This window comes from Hypanus sabinus, chromosome 22, assembly GCF_030144855.1.
Source record: "Hypanus sabinus isolate sHypSab1 chromosome 22, sHypSab1.hap1, whole genome shotgun sequence".
In the NCBI taxonomy this organism is placed as follows: Eukaryota; Metazoa; Chordata; class Chondrichthyes; order Myliobatiformes; family Dasyatidae; genus Hypanus; species Hypanus sabinus.
Window position 1 is genome coordinate 57109827 of NC_082727.1, and position 17864 is coordinate 57127690.

General features: G+C 42.0%; 1 protein-coding gene across 1 annotated transcript in view; it reads right to left on the minus strand.

The window, feature by feature from the left end:
• Positions 1-17864, minus strand: part of inpp5f (inositol polyphosphate-5-phosphatase F) — a 249684-nt gene that overhangs the window by 37784 nt on the left and 194036 nt on the right. Inside the window, exons 10-12 of the mRNA XM_059947816.1 lie at positions 11798-11922; positions 4792-4869; positions 2758-2878 (exon numbers count right to left, since the gene is read on the minus strand). Of these exons, the coding sequence (XP_059803799.1) occupies positions 2758-2878; positions 4792-4869; positions 11798-11922 (324 nt within the window). The remainder of the gene's footprint in view (positions 1-2757; positions 2879-4791; positions 4870-11797; positions 11923-17864) is intronic.

Here is a 17864-nt window from a genome sequence, read left to right on the forward strand (position 1 = left end):
AATGAATATCAAGGTCTGATATGGTGACATATGTGTGCTTTGATAATAATAAATATACTTTGAACTTTAAAACCATGTTGATATGATTTGATATCTTGAGTTCCTTGCCCATTTAGATGTTAAGCTAACAGGCCTATGGTCACTTTTTTTGTCTTCATCCATTCCTGAACAACGGGATTGCATTTGCAGTTTTATAATTTGCCGCTATTTTCCAAGCCTTTAATCCAGTTTTATTCCATCCTGAACAAACCGCTCAAGGTACCCAAACTAAAGCAACAGAGTTCGATACTTCACAACTCAAGTCACGTCATTCAATGATATGCTTGTTGCAGTTGACTATTTTCACTGCAACTAAATTACACAGATTGTCTTCACAATCTCATCACGTTAAATACATGCATATGATCAACTCAGCTTCACGGCCTTTTCATCGTGTTCATTTGCGGCTGCACTAACTAACACGTGACAGGGACTACTCTGTGCTTGCTCATGTAGAAACCTGGCTCCAGGGTAACATTCCATGCACTGTCAATCTTCAGGCCACAATACCCAGACTGGGCTATTTTTTTTGTTTGTGACTGTACGTTTTTCCACAATATTAATTATACGTGCTTTGTGCTCTGTGTGGTTGTTGCACTGTGGTTTGCAGCTTGGCCCCGGAGGAATGCTGTTTTGCTGCCTTCATTGTATTCATGTGTATGGTTCAATGACAATTACATTTGAACTTGAACAACGTCAGTCCACAGCCTCCTCTACTGCCACAATGAGGCCACACTCCTGTTAGAGGAGAAACACCCTATATTCCATCTTGGTAGCCTCCAATCTGATAGCATGAACATCGATTTCTTGAACTTTCAGAAATTGCTCCCCCACCTCCTTCATAATTCCCCCATTCCCATTTCCCTCTCTCACCTGATCTCCTTACCTGCCCATCACCTCCCTCTGGTGCTCCTCACCCTTCCTGTTCTTCCATGGTCTTCTATCCTCTCCTGTCAGATTCCCCTTCTCCAACCCTTTATCTCTTTCATCAATCAACCTCACAGCTAGTTACTTCACCCCTCTTGCTTTCATCTATTACTTTATACTTCTTCCTCCCCTCCCCCACCTTCTAGCTCTAACTTCTCACCATTTTTCCCCCATTCCTGATGAAGGGTCTCAGCCTGAAACGTTGACTGTTTACTCTTCTCCATAGATGCTGACTGACCTGCTGAATCCCTCCAGCATCTTGTGTGCATTGTTTGGATTTCCAGCATCTGCAGATTTTCTTGTGCAAAAATATTATGTTGACTGAGTTACAAGTTGGCCTTCCATCATATCGACAGATGATCAGCAAATAGCTGAAGAAGGTCAAACAGTGAGCTGTCAACCAGTCAACAACTAGCTGGTGGCTCAAATCAGTAGTGTGTAAGACCATAAGTCATAGGAGCAGAATTAGGCTATCTGGCCCATCAAGTCTGCTTTGCCATTCAATCACGGCTGATCCTTTTTTTTTATCTCCTCCTCAACCCCAGTTCCCGGCTCTCTCCCCATAACCTTTGATGCCATGTCCAATCAAGAACCTTTCAATCTCTGCCTTAAATACACCCAATAACCTGGCCTCCTCAGCTGCATGTGGCAACAAGTTACACAAATTCACCACTTTTTGGCTAAAGAAATTTCTCCGCATCTGTTTTGAAAGGGCGTCCCTCTATCCTGAGGCTGTGCCCTCTTGTCCAAGACTCTCCCACCATAGGAAACATCCTTTCCACATCTACTCTGTCTTGGCCTTTCAACACTCAAAAGGTTTCAATGAGATTCCCCCTTAACCTCTGAATTCCAGCCAGTACAGGCCCAGAGTCATCGAATATTCCTCGTATGATAACCCCTTCATTCTTGAAATCATCATTGTGAACCTTCCCTGGACCCTCTCGAATACCAGCACATTTTTTCTAAGATGAGGGGCCCAAAACTGTTCACAATAACACCTGTTTTCAGCAGCTGGTGTGACAGGGTTACATTGTAGATGATATGGCCATCTGATCGACATTCCTGGCTGTTAATAAGTAATGATGAACAATAAAAGTTACACAAGATTATTGTAAATGTTTTTCTCTGCAGATATTTAAATAGGATGCCTGATGAAATCAGCTACCATGCAAATGACATCTCTGCAGTAATGCCAATTAGCATGTCTTCTTGGTTGATTTTTCAAGTGTTGACTTGCAAATCAAGGGATATGTAAAATGAACAGTGTGAGGTTGAAGACAGAATTAAAATGATTGTCAAAGTAAGTCATAGAGTTACATTCATCTAAGTAAACTTTACATTTTGTGTATGGGTACAGAGAATGTTTAAGGTTCAGGAACATTTATTACCCCTTCAACCATCAGGCTCTTGAACCAGAGCGGGTAACTTCACCTGCCACTGAACTGTTCCTACAACTTATGGACTCGCTTTCAATGACTCTTCATTCTCACTATTTATTGCTTATTTATTATTATTATTATTTCATTCTTTCTTGTATTTGCATTTTGTTGTCTTTTGCACATTGGTTGTTTTTCCATCTGTCTGCCCGTCCTGCGAGTGCCAACCCTCATCGATTCTATACTGGTTCTTGGATTTACTGAGTCAGACCACAAGGAAACAAATCTCAGTGTTGTTTATGTTGACATCACCACTTCAATAAAAAATTTATTTTGAACATTTTTTCAAGTTTTCAGAAAGTAATAAAGACAGCATGTGAGATAAATCATAAGATGTTTCCTGGCAATATCATACCTGCTGTTCCATGACCACTCGAGCAATTGCAGCTTGAACCACATTCGTCCGATCCAAACAATCCATACAGTTCACTCTGAAGATCCCTTCCTGCTTACAGATCTCTCCAGCCTGGTCAACCCTGCAAATACAAAACAACAATGGGTCGCCTTTGCTGCGGTCAGCAGTCAGTTTAGGTTCTTTACACATTCTACAATAAAGAGCCCTTGCTCTAAGACCATAAATATCAGAGAATTAGTTCTGTACTAATCACCTGCTGATTTTGTTCTAGTTTTCTTTTCATCAGTGGGAAATGCCTACATTTCCTGTTTCCAGGCTCAGAAACTGCGACTTTCAAAAGAGCCTCTTTATTCGACAGTAAGATTCTGTGTGGGAATCTTGCTTCACCAAGCTAAAAGGCAAAGGCCACCTCCAGGGATGCTGTTTGTCCCTCAAACAGATTACGTGGCAAATCATGACACACATCCTGTGGTGTATGAAAGGCTGCCTACTTCTCACAATACTGTCTTAAATCGACTGAATATTCATGAACACTGAGCACTTCAACTACATCACTGCTCAAAAGGAAATTATGGACAAATCTAAAAATATACTAGCCCCCAACTTAATCGCCATTCAATAGACACAAGACGCAGATGTTGGAATCAGGAGCAACACAAAATCTGGCTTTATAAAAAAGTATACCACCCTTCTATCTTTTAGGCCAGATAAAGGGTCTCAACCTAAAACATTGCTGCCCATTTCCCTCCTTAGATGTTGCTTGATCTGCTGAATTCCTCCAGCAGATTGTTTATCAGTCGTTCCTCAGTACAGACAAGTTTATCCCTATTATGTTTAAGTGGTTTATTCTGAAACACCTGGACAGCAGAACCTCCATTGTTCAAAATATCTGCTTATGGTAAGACTGCTCCATCGAGCACCTTTGCTTTCTCCGCCACAAAAAGTGGAGGCCACCCATTTCAATTCTACTTCCCACTTCTATTCCAACACGTCAGCCCACAGGTTCCTCCACAGCCACGAAGAGGCCACACTCAGGTTGGCCTTATTTTCCATCTGGGTGGCCTCCAACTTAACAAAATGAACATCAATTTCTCGAACTTGGGGCAATTGTCCCTCCTCCCCCTCCTCTCATTCTTGTTTCCCTCTCATACCCTGTCTCCATCACCTCCCTCAGGAGTTCCTCTTCCTTCCCTTGCTTCCACGGTCTTTTGTCCTCTCCTATCAAATTCCCCCTTTTCCAGCCCTTTATCTCTTTCACCAATCAACTTCCCAGCTCTTTACTTCCCCCGGTCTCCCAGTTTCACCTATCACCTGCCACCTTGTACATCTTCCTCCCCTCACCCACTTTCTTATTCTCTCTTCTCCTTTTCTTTCCAGTCCCGATGAAGGGTCTCAGCCTAAAACATCAAATGCTTACTCCCATCCATAGATGCTGCCTGACCTGCTGAGCTCCGCCAGCATATAGTGTGCATTGCTGTAGATTTCTAGCATCTGCAGTCCCTCTTATGCCTATGCTTATTGTGATGACCGATCTAACTGCATTTTATTTTATTTTTTCATTTCTATTTAGATATAGCATGGAACAGACCTTTCCAAGCCTTAACCACCCAGCAACCAACCTACTTGACGCTATCCTAATCACGGGACAATGTACAATCACCAACCAGTACATCTTTGGACTGTGGGAGGAAACCTACGCCCTCATGGGGAAGATGTACATACTCCTGACAGATGCAACCATGCTAATAAAGTTATCAATATCTCAGCTGGAAGTACAAGGTGCTGAACAAAATATTTCATATTAATATTCTGTACACGGCTGTTTTACTTTTTGAAAAAGCCACAAATGCAACAGAAGCTTGCTGAGGAAATTATTTTGAGTTTAACCAGCATTAACATTGGATAAAAGTCAAGATTGAATGTTCGTAACATGATTGAAAACAGCTAGCCTGTAGTTCTATAAACTTTTTAGTACAACGAGCACCTTGTTTATCATACATTCTTTTTGGAATGGAAGTAAATTAAAGCACTAACCAGCCCCATTTCATGTCAGTGATGATGTCAGAGATGGCATCTGTAAGCGTCTGCACATTTTCAAACTTCATTCCTCGACTGGGGAAAGAAAAAACAGTCAGATCAATACATTTCAATTTCTGATTCAGAACAAATCAATTATTCTAAAATTTAAGCGTCATGGTAAAGATGCCTGCGGAGTTTTGTGTGCACTCATTATTAATGGAAATAACAGCGGTCACACAATAAATCTTTGCTATACAGTACTGTGCAAAAGTCTAGCTATAGCTAGGGTACCTAAGATTTTTCACAAAAAAAAGATTTCATGACGTATGTGAGTGAAGATACACCTGATTCTGAGAGCGGGAAGAGGGCATGGCTGTGAAAAGAGGAAGGGAGAAGGTAGGGAGCGGGAAGCACCAGAGAGACATACTGTAATGATCAATGGCCCTATCATTTGGAATCAAATACCTTGCCTGGTGTTTCAGAGCTGGGTGTGTCTGGACCTGCGCCGAGCCCTCTCCCTCTGCTCTCCTCCTCTGCTGTCTGTCCCATACCCCACCCGTGGGTCTCCACCCTCACCATTCCCAACATCCACCAGATTTACAAACTCGCCCTCCGCTCCAAGGTGACAAATGCAGTACTGTGCTAAAGTCTAAGGCACCCTAGCTATATATATGTGCCTAAGACTTTTGCACAGCACTGTATAAATTTCATCATTCTTAAGTCCAGAAATAACTACAGAGTGCAAAGGACTTTGGGTAAAGTAAACCTTGGACAGACTGAAAAAGAATGGAGAAAGAAAACCAGAGGAGATAGCAGATGAAAAGGATTTTGGCAATTGTAGAGAAGACTTTCAGCGGACTGAAAAGATTGAGCATGTAGATATTAAGGAGGATGTGCAGAGCTTTTGGAAAGCATCAAGTTGGATAAGTCACCAGGACTGGACGAGACGTACCCCAAGCTACAGTGGGAGGCGAGGGAGGAGATTGCTGAGCATCTGGCAAAGATATTTGCATCATCAATGGGGACGGGAGAGGTTCCAGAGGCTTGGAGGATTGCAGAAGTTGTATCATTATTCAAGAAAGGGAGTAGAGATAGCCCAGGAAATTATAGACCAGTGAGTCTTAATTCAGTGGTTGGTAAGTTGATGGAGAAGATCCTGAGAGGCAGGATTTATGAACATTTGGAGAGGCATAATATGATCAGGGATAGTCAGCATGGCTTTGTGAAAGGCAGGTCGTGCCTTACGAGCCTGAATGAATTTTTTGAGGATGTGACTAAACACATCAATGAAGGTAGAGCAGTAGATGTAGTGTATATGGATTTCAGCAAGGCATTTGACAAGGTATCACAAGCAAGACTTATTGAGAAAGTAAGGAGGCATGGGATCCAGGAGGAAATTGCTTTGTGGATCCAGAACTGGCTTGCCCACAGAAGGCAAAGAGTGGTTGTAGATGGGTCATATTCTGTATGGAGGTCGGTCACCAGTGGTGTGCCTCAGGGATCTGTTCTGGGACCCTTACTCTTCGTGATTTTTATAAATGACCTGGAGGAAGAAGTAGAGGGATGGGTTAGTAAATTTGCTGATGACACAAAGGTTGGGGATGGTGTGGAGGGCTGTCAGAGGTCACAGCGGGACATTGTGATAGGATGCAAAACTGCTGAGAATTGGCAGATGGAGTTCGCCCCAGATAAGTGTAAGGTGGTTCATTTTGGTAGGTCAAACATGATGGCAGAATATACTATCAATGGTAAGACTCTTGGCAGTGTGGAGGATCAGTGGGATCTTGGGGTCCAAGTCCATAGGAAGCTCAAAGCAGCTGTGCAGGTTGACTCTGTGGTTAAGAAGATGTACGGTGTATTGGCTTTCATCAATCATGGGATTGAGTTTAGGAGCCGAGAGGTAATGTTGCAGCTATACAGGATCCTAGTCAGACCCCACTTGGGAGTACTGTGCTCAGTTCTGGTCGCCTCACTATAGGAAATACGTAGAAACTATAGAAAGGGTGCAGAGGAGATTTACAAGGATGTTGCCTGGATTGGGGAGCATGCCTTATGAGAATAGACTGAGTGAACTTGGCCTTTTCTCCTTGGAGCGACAGAGGATGAGAGGTGACCTGATAGACCTGCATAAGATGACAGGCATTGATCATGTGGAAAGTCAGAGGCTTTTTCCCCAGGGCTGAACTGGCTAACACGAGAGGGCACAGCTTTAAGCTGCTTGGAAGTAGCTACAGAGGAGATATCAGGGGTATTTTTTTTACGCCGAGGGGGGTGAGTGTGTGGAATGGGCTGCCGACAATTGTGGTGGACGCAGATACAATAGGGTCTTTTAAGAGAATCCTGGATAGAAACATGGAGCTCAGAAAAATAGAGGGCTATGGGTAACCCTAGGTAATTTCTCAAGTAAGGACATGTTCGGCACAGCATTGTGGGCCAAAGGGCTTGTATTGTGCTGTAGGATTTTTCTATGTTTCTAAACGCAGCGGCTTATTCTAAATACAGTGAGTGTTTTGAATATTCTCCATTCCACATTGCTGCATTAGTCTCTGGGATTCCCCACAGGACAGGAAATACATCAAATTAACCAGCTATAAACAAGTCAACCAGATTGTAAACTGATGGGCGTTCTGCCTTTCCAGTCAACAATGCATTTCCTGGAACGATTGCAAGTATATTAAATAAGAAAATCTGTACAGATTCTCGCACAACATATGGTCCATGTCAATGGGAATTCAAATCTGAATTTGGAAACATTTTAACAAAATGTGAAATAAATTTAACCAGATTTAGATGAACACCAACCATAACACTCAACTTCACTTGTCCCATCACTGAACTGATCTCACAACCTATGGACTCGCTTTCAAAGACTCTTTATCTCATGTTCTTATTATTTATTGCTTACTTGTTTATGTGTTGTATTTATATATTTGTTTATTTCGTATTTGCACAGTTAGCTGTCTTTTACACATTGCTTGCTTGTTCAGCCTGTTGAACATGGTCTTTCATTGACTCTGTGATGGTTCTTGGATTTACTGAGTATGCCCTCAAGCACCTAATGAAGTGGTGACTGAGTGTATGTTCATGGTCTTGGCTGCAGAAGCTCATCCACTTCAATGTTTGATATGAGATGCTCCTCTGCTCATCACTGTTGTAATGAGGTGCCTTCCTGTCCAGTCTGGCCAATTTCCTCTGACCTCTCATTAACAAGGTGTTTTTGCCCACAGAACTGCTGCTCACTGGATGTCTTTTTGCTTTTTGAACCATTCTCTATAAACTCTCGAGACTGTAGTGAGTGAAATTCCCAGACCAGCAGCAAATAAGATGCTCAAAGCACCCCATCTGGCACTAGCAATCATTCCACGGTCATATTCACTTAGATCACATTTCTTCCCCATTCTCATGTTTGGTCTGAACAATAATTGAACCTCTTGACCATGTCTGCATGCCTTTATAAATTGAGGTGCTGCTGCAGATTAACGGGTTAGATATTTGCATCAACAAGGTACATAGGTGTACCCAAAAATATAGCCACTTTATGTATACGAATGATAATGTGGTAAATCAGATCAGTGAATTTACAGATGACGCTAACACTGAGACATGGTGAACAGTAAGTATTGCTATCAAAGCTTGCAGTGGGATCGGGACAAGCTTAAAAATCAGCAGAAGGAGTTGAAAGCAGACAAGCGTGAGTGTTGTACTTTGGGAGGACATCCCAGGGTATGACATATACAGGGAAGAGCAGAACTCAGAGGAGAGCTGTAGAATAAAGGGATCTGGGAATACAGATCCACAATTCCTCGAAAGTGACCTTAGGTAGTTAAGGTAATAAAAAGAGCTTTTGTCACAATGGTCTTCATTAATCAATGTATTGAGTACAAGAGTTCAGATGTTTCGTTGAAGTTGTATAGAATATTGGGTGAAGCCTAATATGGATTAATTGTGCATTTCTGGTCATCTACTTACATGAAAGATATCAATAAGATTGAAAGAGTACTGAGAAAACTTACAAAGATGTCACCAGGACTTGAGGATTTGCATTATAGGGAAAGATTGCTCCCAGATAAACAAATCCCAGGTTTGTACTTTATAGGCTGATATATACCTACTTTGAAATAAGTTTACTTCGAAGTTTAAAGTTTGAATTGGTTAGGAATTTGTTCCTAGCAGTGGAGAATGAGGGGAGATTTGATAAAGGTAAACAGAATTGTGAGGAGTATACATAGGGTAAATGCAAGCAGGCCTTTTCCAGAGGTTGGGTGAGACTAGAATTAGAGGTCATGGGTTAAGGGTGAAAGGTGAAATATTTAAGAGAAATCTGAGGAGGAACTTCTTCACTCAAAAGGTTTTGAAAATGTGGAATGAGCTGCCAGTGGAAGTGGTGAATGCAGGTTCAATTGCAACAGTTAAGAGAATTTTGGATAAGGACATAGATGTAAGGGGTATGGATGGCTATATTCTAGATGAGGGATTCCAACCTTTTTTATGCCATGGACCAATACCATTAAGCAAGGGGTCCATGGACCTCAGGTTGGTTACTCCTGGTCTAGGTGCAGATTGGTGGTACAAGGCAGAACAACAGTTTGGCATGGACTAGATGGGCTGAAAGGTCTGCAGTGTTCTATGGCTCCAGCAGAAGACTAGCTGCTGACCTGACTCAAACTCTGCTTCCAAAGAGAACTTAAATCATTTCGGCATTCAGTTTATACTTTGCTCCAGGAGACTCGTGGAAAACCTCGTTAACCTTTTGAGATTGTTATGCGATCCAAATACATACAAACCTTACCATTCGCTTGACTCAAACCTAACTATGACTTTAATCAGCTGTTTAACTAGGTGCATGGCACAATAACTGGAAGACGCTCTTGATTTTAAATTCTGTACAATGTAAAGCACAGAGCCAGGGGACAGCGTCAGCAAATTCAAAAGATGCGAAGTGACCAGGAGGACATGTTTCTTTTTGAAATTAACTTTGGCCTGCTCTTAAGAATTAATTCTGTATACTGCCTCTTGTAACATCTAACAGGATGTAACACGCCTTTTGTTTAAAATATACAATCTGATAGCCCGAATTTTGAGAACCAAATTCTGTGAAAACTTGAGGCAGCTTTACAAAGTTGATACAACAAGTTTGAACAGAGTGAGGGATTTAAAAGTCCAGTGTCAGAATCAGATATAATATCACTGGCATATGTTGTGAAATTTGTTAACTTTGTGGCAGCAATACAATGTAATACATGATAATAAAGAAAAAAGACAAAAGTGAATTACAGTATATAATATGCACACACATACATACATATATATGCATATAAGATAGTTAAATTAAATAAGTACTGCAAGAAAAAGTAGAGAGGTAATGTTCATCAGTTCCATGTCCATTCAGAAATCGGATGGCAGAGGGGAAGAAGCTGTTGAGTGTGTGCCTTCAGGCTCCTGTACCTCCTCCCTGATGGTAGCAATGAGGAGAGGACTAGTCCAGGGTGATGGGGGTCCTGAATGATGGATGCCACCTTCCTAAGGCATCACTCCATGAGGATAACCTGGATATCAGAGAGGCTAGTGCCCATGGTGGAGCTGACTCATTTTGCAACTCTTACTTTGATCCTGTGCAGTACCCACCACACCTCCCCACACCAGGCAGTGATGCAGCTAGTTAGAATGCTCTCCACGGCACATCCGCACTGTATTCTGTTCTGTAAACCACAGACTTCATCATGGTAATTACCTGAATGGAGCTTATTGCTTAAATCTTACATAGAAATTTCTCACAGATCACCATCCTGTTTTACTGCAACCACACCTTCTGACAGCCCCACAGATGGATGACAACTGAAAAATATTTACACCATATCCTAGTGACTGTAATCAAAAGATTACAGCATTTCCATTTAGTATTCTAAAAGTGAAGGCCAACATTTAAAACATTTCCCAGCCCAGAACAATCTCAGTGCTCGGATGTTCATGTATTAGATGGAAAATTTCAGTAACGTTTTGGAAATTACACTGGCATTTGACAAATTGTTTTTCCACTGGGTACATTGGAGCTTTTCCCAACTCCACTACACTCAATCTTAATTACACGTGACCATGCAGCAACTTACGACATATCAGACCACCCAGAAAAAGTGAAAGGGAAGCACTGGCATTACAGAGGGTCCAAAGGAGGTTCATGGGAACAGTTCTGGCAATGAAAGGGTTATTAATGTATGAGAACAGTTTGAAAGCTCTCATTGAAACTTACTGAATATTGAAAGACCTAAACAGAGTGGATGTGGAGACGATGCTTCCTACGATGGTGGATTCTCGGACCAGAGGCCTCAGAATAGAGGGAAGACCGTTTAGAATGGAGCTGAGGAAGAATTTCTTTAGTGAGAGGGTCGTTAATCTGTGGATTTCATTGCCACAGATGGATGTGGAAGCCAAGCCATTGGGTAGGCCTAATGTGGAGGTTGATAGTTCTTGATTAGTAAGGACATCAAAGATTACGGGGAGAAGTTAGAAGAATGCAATTCAAAGGGATAGTAAGTCAGCAGGTAGAATAGACTCAATGGGCTGAATGGACTGATTCTGCTCCTATGTCTTATGGTCTAATATTGAGATTCTACATTTTCATCTGTTAATTACTCCATTGTTTGATAATTAATGGAATTCCATATTCTTCACTGTTGGACTAAAATCTGTGGCCTCTAATTGAAGCAACTTGGAATAAAATTTTATTTTAAATTTGCTAAACAGAAAATGGCAATTCTAGTAAGAAAAGCTGACATCTAATCAATCGCACAGTCAGGGGAGAACAGAAGTGGTCACATGCCAGTGCTCTACGAAGATGGAGAAAAATGATGCACATTTTACAAAGATTAAATTCAAAACGCAGTGCCTGCTGCAATGAGGTGGAATCAAATGTTACTCATGGTGGCTGCACAAAATTCTAATTTAAGCCAACACCACAAGAACACTCAAGTTTGATAACAGCCAGATTTTCAGTCACAATTTATAATCTACTATTGATTCTTACCAGTGTTCATGAAAATCAAAGGTCACATAGGTGAGGTTGGGATTGTTGTAAAGCAGAACGTGTCGGAGAAAAGCATCTCCAATTATTTTCTCTCTTCCGGTCTGATCTACCAGGCTGACAATAACCTGACAAGATTGAGATGAAACAAAATCAACCGAATACAATGCTGGATTTTCAAATTAGTTCAAGGTCAACAGAGTCCAGAATTTCAATTAGTGCAAGATAACTCATTAATTGAAAGATCAACAACGTTAACGGGTTTGGTGGTGGCCTGGGCCATAAATTCTGCAATCCCTTCCCAAACCACCTACCTCCCTTCCTGACCCAGGGATCCCCCTTACGTCAGTCTGCTATACTGTATGCTTTATGGCATTTATAACTTTTGTTTGTAACCCACCTTAATATCCTTTTATGCAGCCCCACAGCTAATTTATCAGGAATCTGGGGATGTGTTTTGTTCAAGTTGTGATTTAACCACAACCTGTTGATGTTTATTGTCTTCAACAGAATTCAAAAATCACCAAAAAACACAGGAGTCCACTGAGCTTGAGAATGGCCAAAGAAAACTCTGCACCTCAGTCCATATTTCCTCACTGCTGCTGACAGAAAAGGATCCACTGTCTTCGTGCTTTACGGACCTTGCAAAATCCAACACACAATGCCCATTAGCCTCTTGTTTCAAAGAAAACGAAGCCACCCTTGGCATCTTTTCTCAGTTGCATTTCCGATCCTCTCTCAGGCTTCTGCATCCTTCTCACCTTGCGAGGTGTGGCAATGCAGTCATGCAAGAGCTTCAGGGGTTTCCAAGCCTTGGTCAATCTCCTACCTGCTTTCACAGCTGTCTTCAAAGGTCCATCCACTGTTCTCAGCAGAACACTTTGCATGGTCTCTAAATGCTCTACTTTTCACAGCTCTGGAATTAATTCCATTTACTATTTTTCTGCTCACCTGATTAGATTATTAATAGCTCCTCACAAGCAACAGCCTCCTCGGTTTCAACCACACAGACAAGCAGTGCATTCTGCAAACATCTAATTTGTGGCTCCTATATTTACTATATATCTAAATCATTGATAAACCATCACAGAAAACAGTCTGTGGAATTGCACTGCAAACACCTTTCCTGTCATTAGACAGGTGAATCCTTCTGGCACAGAGCCAGTGTTGGATCTAAATTTCATTTGAATCTGATCGGATTAGTCTGCCATTGGGACCCTGCTAAAATTGACGCAGACCACACTGACACACCTATCCTCATCAACCTTGTCCACTACTTCAAAAAAGATCTAAGTTAAACGGATTCCACCTTCCCAAACACTAGAACTCATAAAAATAACAACAATATAAGCTTGAGGTATTGCACTTTGGAAGGACAAACCAGGTAGAACATACAAGGTAAATGGTAGGACACTGAGGAGTGCAGTAGAACAGAGGGATCTGGGCATGCAGGTACATAATTCCCTAAAAGTGGCATCACAGGTAGATAGGGTAGTAAAGAGATCTTCTGGTACATTGGCCTTTATAAATCAAAGTATTGAGTATAACAGTTGGAATGTTATGGTGAGGTTGTATAAGGCATTGGTGAGGCTGAATTTGGAGTACTGTGTGCAGTTTTGGTCACCTATTTACAGGAAGGATATTAATAAGGTTGAAAGAGTGCAGAGAAGGTTTACAAGGATGTTGCTGGGACTTGAGAAACCGAGTTACAGAGGAAGTTTGAATTAGTTAGGACTTTATTCCCTGGAGTGTAGGAGAATGAGGGGAGATTTGATAGAGGTGTATAAAATTATGATGGGCATAGATAGAGTGAATGCAAGCAGGCTTTTTCCACTGAGGCTAGGGGAGAAAAAAACCAGGACATGGGTTAAGGATGAAAAGGGAAAAGTTTAAAGGAAACATCAGGGGGGGATTCTTCACACAGAGAGTGGTGGGAGTGTGGAATGAGCTGCCAGGTGAAGTGGTAAATGCGGGTTCACTTTTAACATTTAAGAAAAACAGACAGGTATATGGATGAGAGGGGTATGGAGGGATATGGTCCAGGTGCAGGTCAGTGGGACTAGGCAGAAAAATGGTTCGGCACAGCCAAGAAGGGCCAGTTTCTGTGCTATGGTGTTCTAGGGTTATAAATAATAATAATATCATCAAATAATCCAAACATCTCTCAGCTATAAGCTACCATATTGTAGCTGTCATCATCGTCATGAGCCATGTTGTATGACGTAGGCAATCGTGGTCTCATAATTTTTCTGCAGGAGTGGTTTGCCATCATCCTCTTCTGGGCAGTGTCTTTACAAGATGGGTGACCCCAGTCATTATCAATACCCTTCTGAGATTGTCTGCCTGGTGTCAGTGGTTGCATAACCAGGACTTGTGATATTCACCAGCTGCTCATACGTCCATCCACCACCTGCTCTCACGGCTTCTTATTGGGGCTAAGCAGGTGCTACACCTTGCCCAAGGGAGGCCTGCAGGCTAGCAGAGGGAAGGAGTGTCTTGCACTTCAATTGGTACAGACGCATCTCTATCCCACCACCCAATTAATAATGAAATATTAAGAAACAATCCAAACATCTCTCAGTTATTGGTGATCATATGGTAACTATATCAAAGTCATAAAAATAAATGCTCATATCTGCTCAGGATAACAAACTGTCTCATGGATGTACCATCATCCTGTTAGTTATGCAGCTTAGGTAGTAGTGCTCCAGGATATGCTTCATGAACAATTTCGAATTAAATAAGGTTATAAACACATGTGCTATGAGTGCTAAATGTATAAGAATCACGGCAGGCCAAGGAGGCAATGCTGAGGCTTTATAAGGCATCGGTCAGTCCTCACGGAGTATTGTGAGCAGTTTTGGGCCCCTAAGAATCTAAGATGTCCTGCCATTCAAGACAAACCTGAGGAGGTTCACAAGAACTATTCTGGGAATGAAAGAGATGAGCAATGAGTACAGAAGTTTGAGCATTGAGTACAGAAGTTGGGATGTAATGTTAAAATTGTACAAGTCATTGGTAAGGCCAAATTTGGAATATTGTGTACAGTTCTGGTCACCGCATTATAGGAAAGATATCAATAAATTAGAGAGAGTGCAGAGACGATTTACTAGGATGTTACCTGGGTTTCAGCACTTAAGTTACAGAGAAAGGTTGAACAAGTTAGGTCTCTATTCATTGGAGCGTAGAAGGTTGAGGGGGGATTTGATCGAGGTATTTAAAATTTTGAGAGGGATAGATAGAGTTGACGTGAATAGGCTGTTTCCATTGAGAGTAGGGGAGATTCAAACAAGAGGACATGATTTGAGAGTTAGGGAGCAAAAGTTTAAGGGAAACACGAGGGGGTATTTCTTTACTCAGAGAGTGATAGCTGTGTGGAATAAGCTTCCTGTAGAAGTAGTAGAGGCCAGTTCAGTTGTGTCATTTAAGGTAAAATTGGATAGGTATATAGACAGGAAAGGAGTGGAGGGTTATGGGCTGAGTGCGGGTAGGTGGGACTAGGTGAGATTAAGAGTTCGGCACGGACTAGGAGGGCCGAGATGGCCTGTTTCCATGCTGTGATTGTTATATGGTTATATGAGGAGCATTTGATGGCTCTGGTCCTGAACTCGCTGCAGTTTAGAAAAATGAGGGGAATCTCATTGAAACCTTTCAAATATTAAAATGCTTAGATGGAGTGGATGTTTCTGATGGTGAGGGGGTCCAGGACCAGAGTGCACAGCCTCAGAATAGAGGGACATCCATCTAGACCTGAGATGAGGAGGAATTTCTTCTCCCAGATGCTGATAAGTCTGTGGAATTCATTGCCACAGACAGCTGTGGAGGCCAAATCATTGGGTATATTTAAGACAAAGGTTGATAGGTTCTTGATTAGTCAGGTCATGAAGGGCTACAGGGAGAAGCTGGAAGAATGGGGTTGAGAGGGATAAAAGTCAGCCACGATTTAATGGTCAAGGAGACTCAAGACCATAAGATATAGGAGCAATATCAGGCTATTTAGCCCATCAAGTCTGCTCCGCCATTTCATCATTGCTGATCCAATTTTCCTCTCAGCCCCAATCTCCTGCCTTCTCCCTTCATACCCTAACCAATCAATTAATCTGTCAACCTCTGCCTTAAATATACATAAGGATTTGGTCTCCACAGTGCCTGTGGCAAAGAATTCCACAGATTCATCATTCTCTGGCTAAAGCAATTCTCCCTCATCTCCATTCTAAAAGGACACCCCTCTATTCTGAGGCTGTGTCCTCTGGTCTTAAGACTCTCCCACCATAGGAAAACATCCTCTCCACATCCATTCTATCAAGGCTTTTCACCATTCATAGGTTTAAATGAGGTCACCCTCATTCCTCTGAATTCTAGTGAATACAGGACCAGAGCTATCAAACCCTCTTCATATGACAAATCATTCAATCCTGAAATCATTTTTGTGAACCTCCTTTGAACCCTCTCCAGTTTCAGCATATTCCTTCTAAGAACTCAACCATGCTGAAAATACACCAAGTGAAGCTACACCAGTGCTTTATAAAGCCTCAACGTTACATCCTTGTCTTTATATTCTAGCCAACTTGAAATAAATACTAATGTTGCATTTGCCTTCCTCACCAGACTCAAAATGCAAACTAACCTTTAGGGAATCCTGCGCAAGCACACACAAGTCCCTTTGCATTTCAGATTTTTGTACTTTCTCTCCATTTAGAAAAAAGTCAACCCTTTCATTTCTCCTACCAAAGTGCATGACCATACATTTCCCGATCATGTATTCCATCTGCCATTTCTTTGCCCATTCTCCTAATCTGGCAAAGTTCTTCTGTAGCCTCTTTACTTCCTCAGAACTAACAGCCCCTCCACTATTTTCATATCATCTGCAAACTTTGCAACAAAGCCATCAATTCCATCATCCAAATCGTTGACATATAACATAAAAAGAATCAGTCCCAACACAGACCCTACGGAACACCACTAGTCACCAGCAAAGATTCCCTTTATTTCCACTTTTTGCCTCCTGCAAATCAACCACTGCTTTATCCATACTAGAATCTCTCCTGTTATACCATGAGCTCGTAGCTTGTTAAGAGGCCTCATGTATGGGACATTGTCAAAAACCTTCTGAAAATCTAATTATACAACATCAACCAATTCTCCTTTGTCTATCTTGCTTGTTACTTCTTCAAAGAACTCCAACAGATTTGTCAGTCAAGATTTTCCCTTGAAGAAACTATTTTTCATGTGCCTCCAAGTACCCTGAGATCTCATCCTTAATAATCAATTCCAACATCTTCCCAATCACTGAGGTCAGCCTAACTGGCCCAAACCATCCCACTAGGATATTAGCCCCCTCCAGTTCAGGTACAAACCCTCCCTTCTGTACAGGTCCCACCTCCCCTGGAAGACAGCCCAGTGATCCACAAATCTTATGTCCTCCCTCCTACAACCAACTCCTTAGCCAAGTATTAAACTGTATCACCTTCCTAGTTCTGGCATCACTAGCACGTGGTACGGGTAGCAATACTATCACAACCTTGGAGGTCCTGCCCTTTAACTTAGCATCTAACTCCCAATGCAGGACCTCATCACTTGTCCTACCCATGTCACAATGCTACATGGACCATGACTTCTGGTTGTTCAACTACAGGATGCTGAGAACTCAGTCTGAAATATTCCGGACCCCAGCACCTGGGAGGCAACGTACCATTTAGGAATCTCATTCTTGCCCAAAGAACCTCTTGTCTGTTCCCCTAACTAATGAATCCCCTATCACCACAGCATGCCTCTTCATCCCCCTTCCTGTCTGAGTCACAGACTCAGTGCCACAGATCTGACCACCGTGATTCATTCCCCCAACAGTATCCAAAGTGATATACCTATTATTGAGGGGGATGACCAGAGGGGTACTCTACACTGGCCCCTTAACTCACTTCCCCGTCCTGTCACCCAGTTTCCTGTGTGCTGCACCTTGGGTGTAACTACCTCTCTATATGTCCTTCTATCACCTATTTAACCTCCCAAATGATCCGGAGTTCATCCAGTTCCTGCTCCAACTCCCTAAAACCGTTTGTTAGAAGCTGCA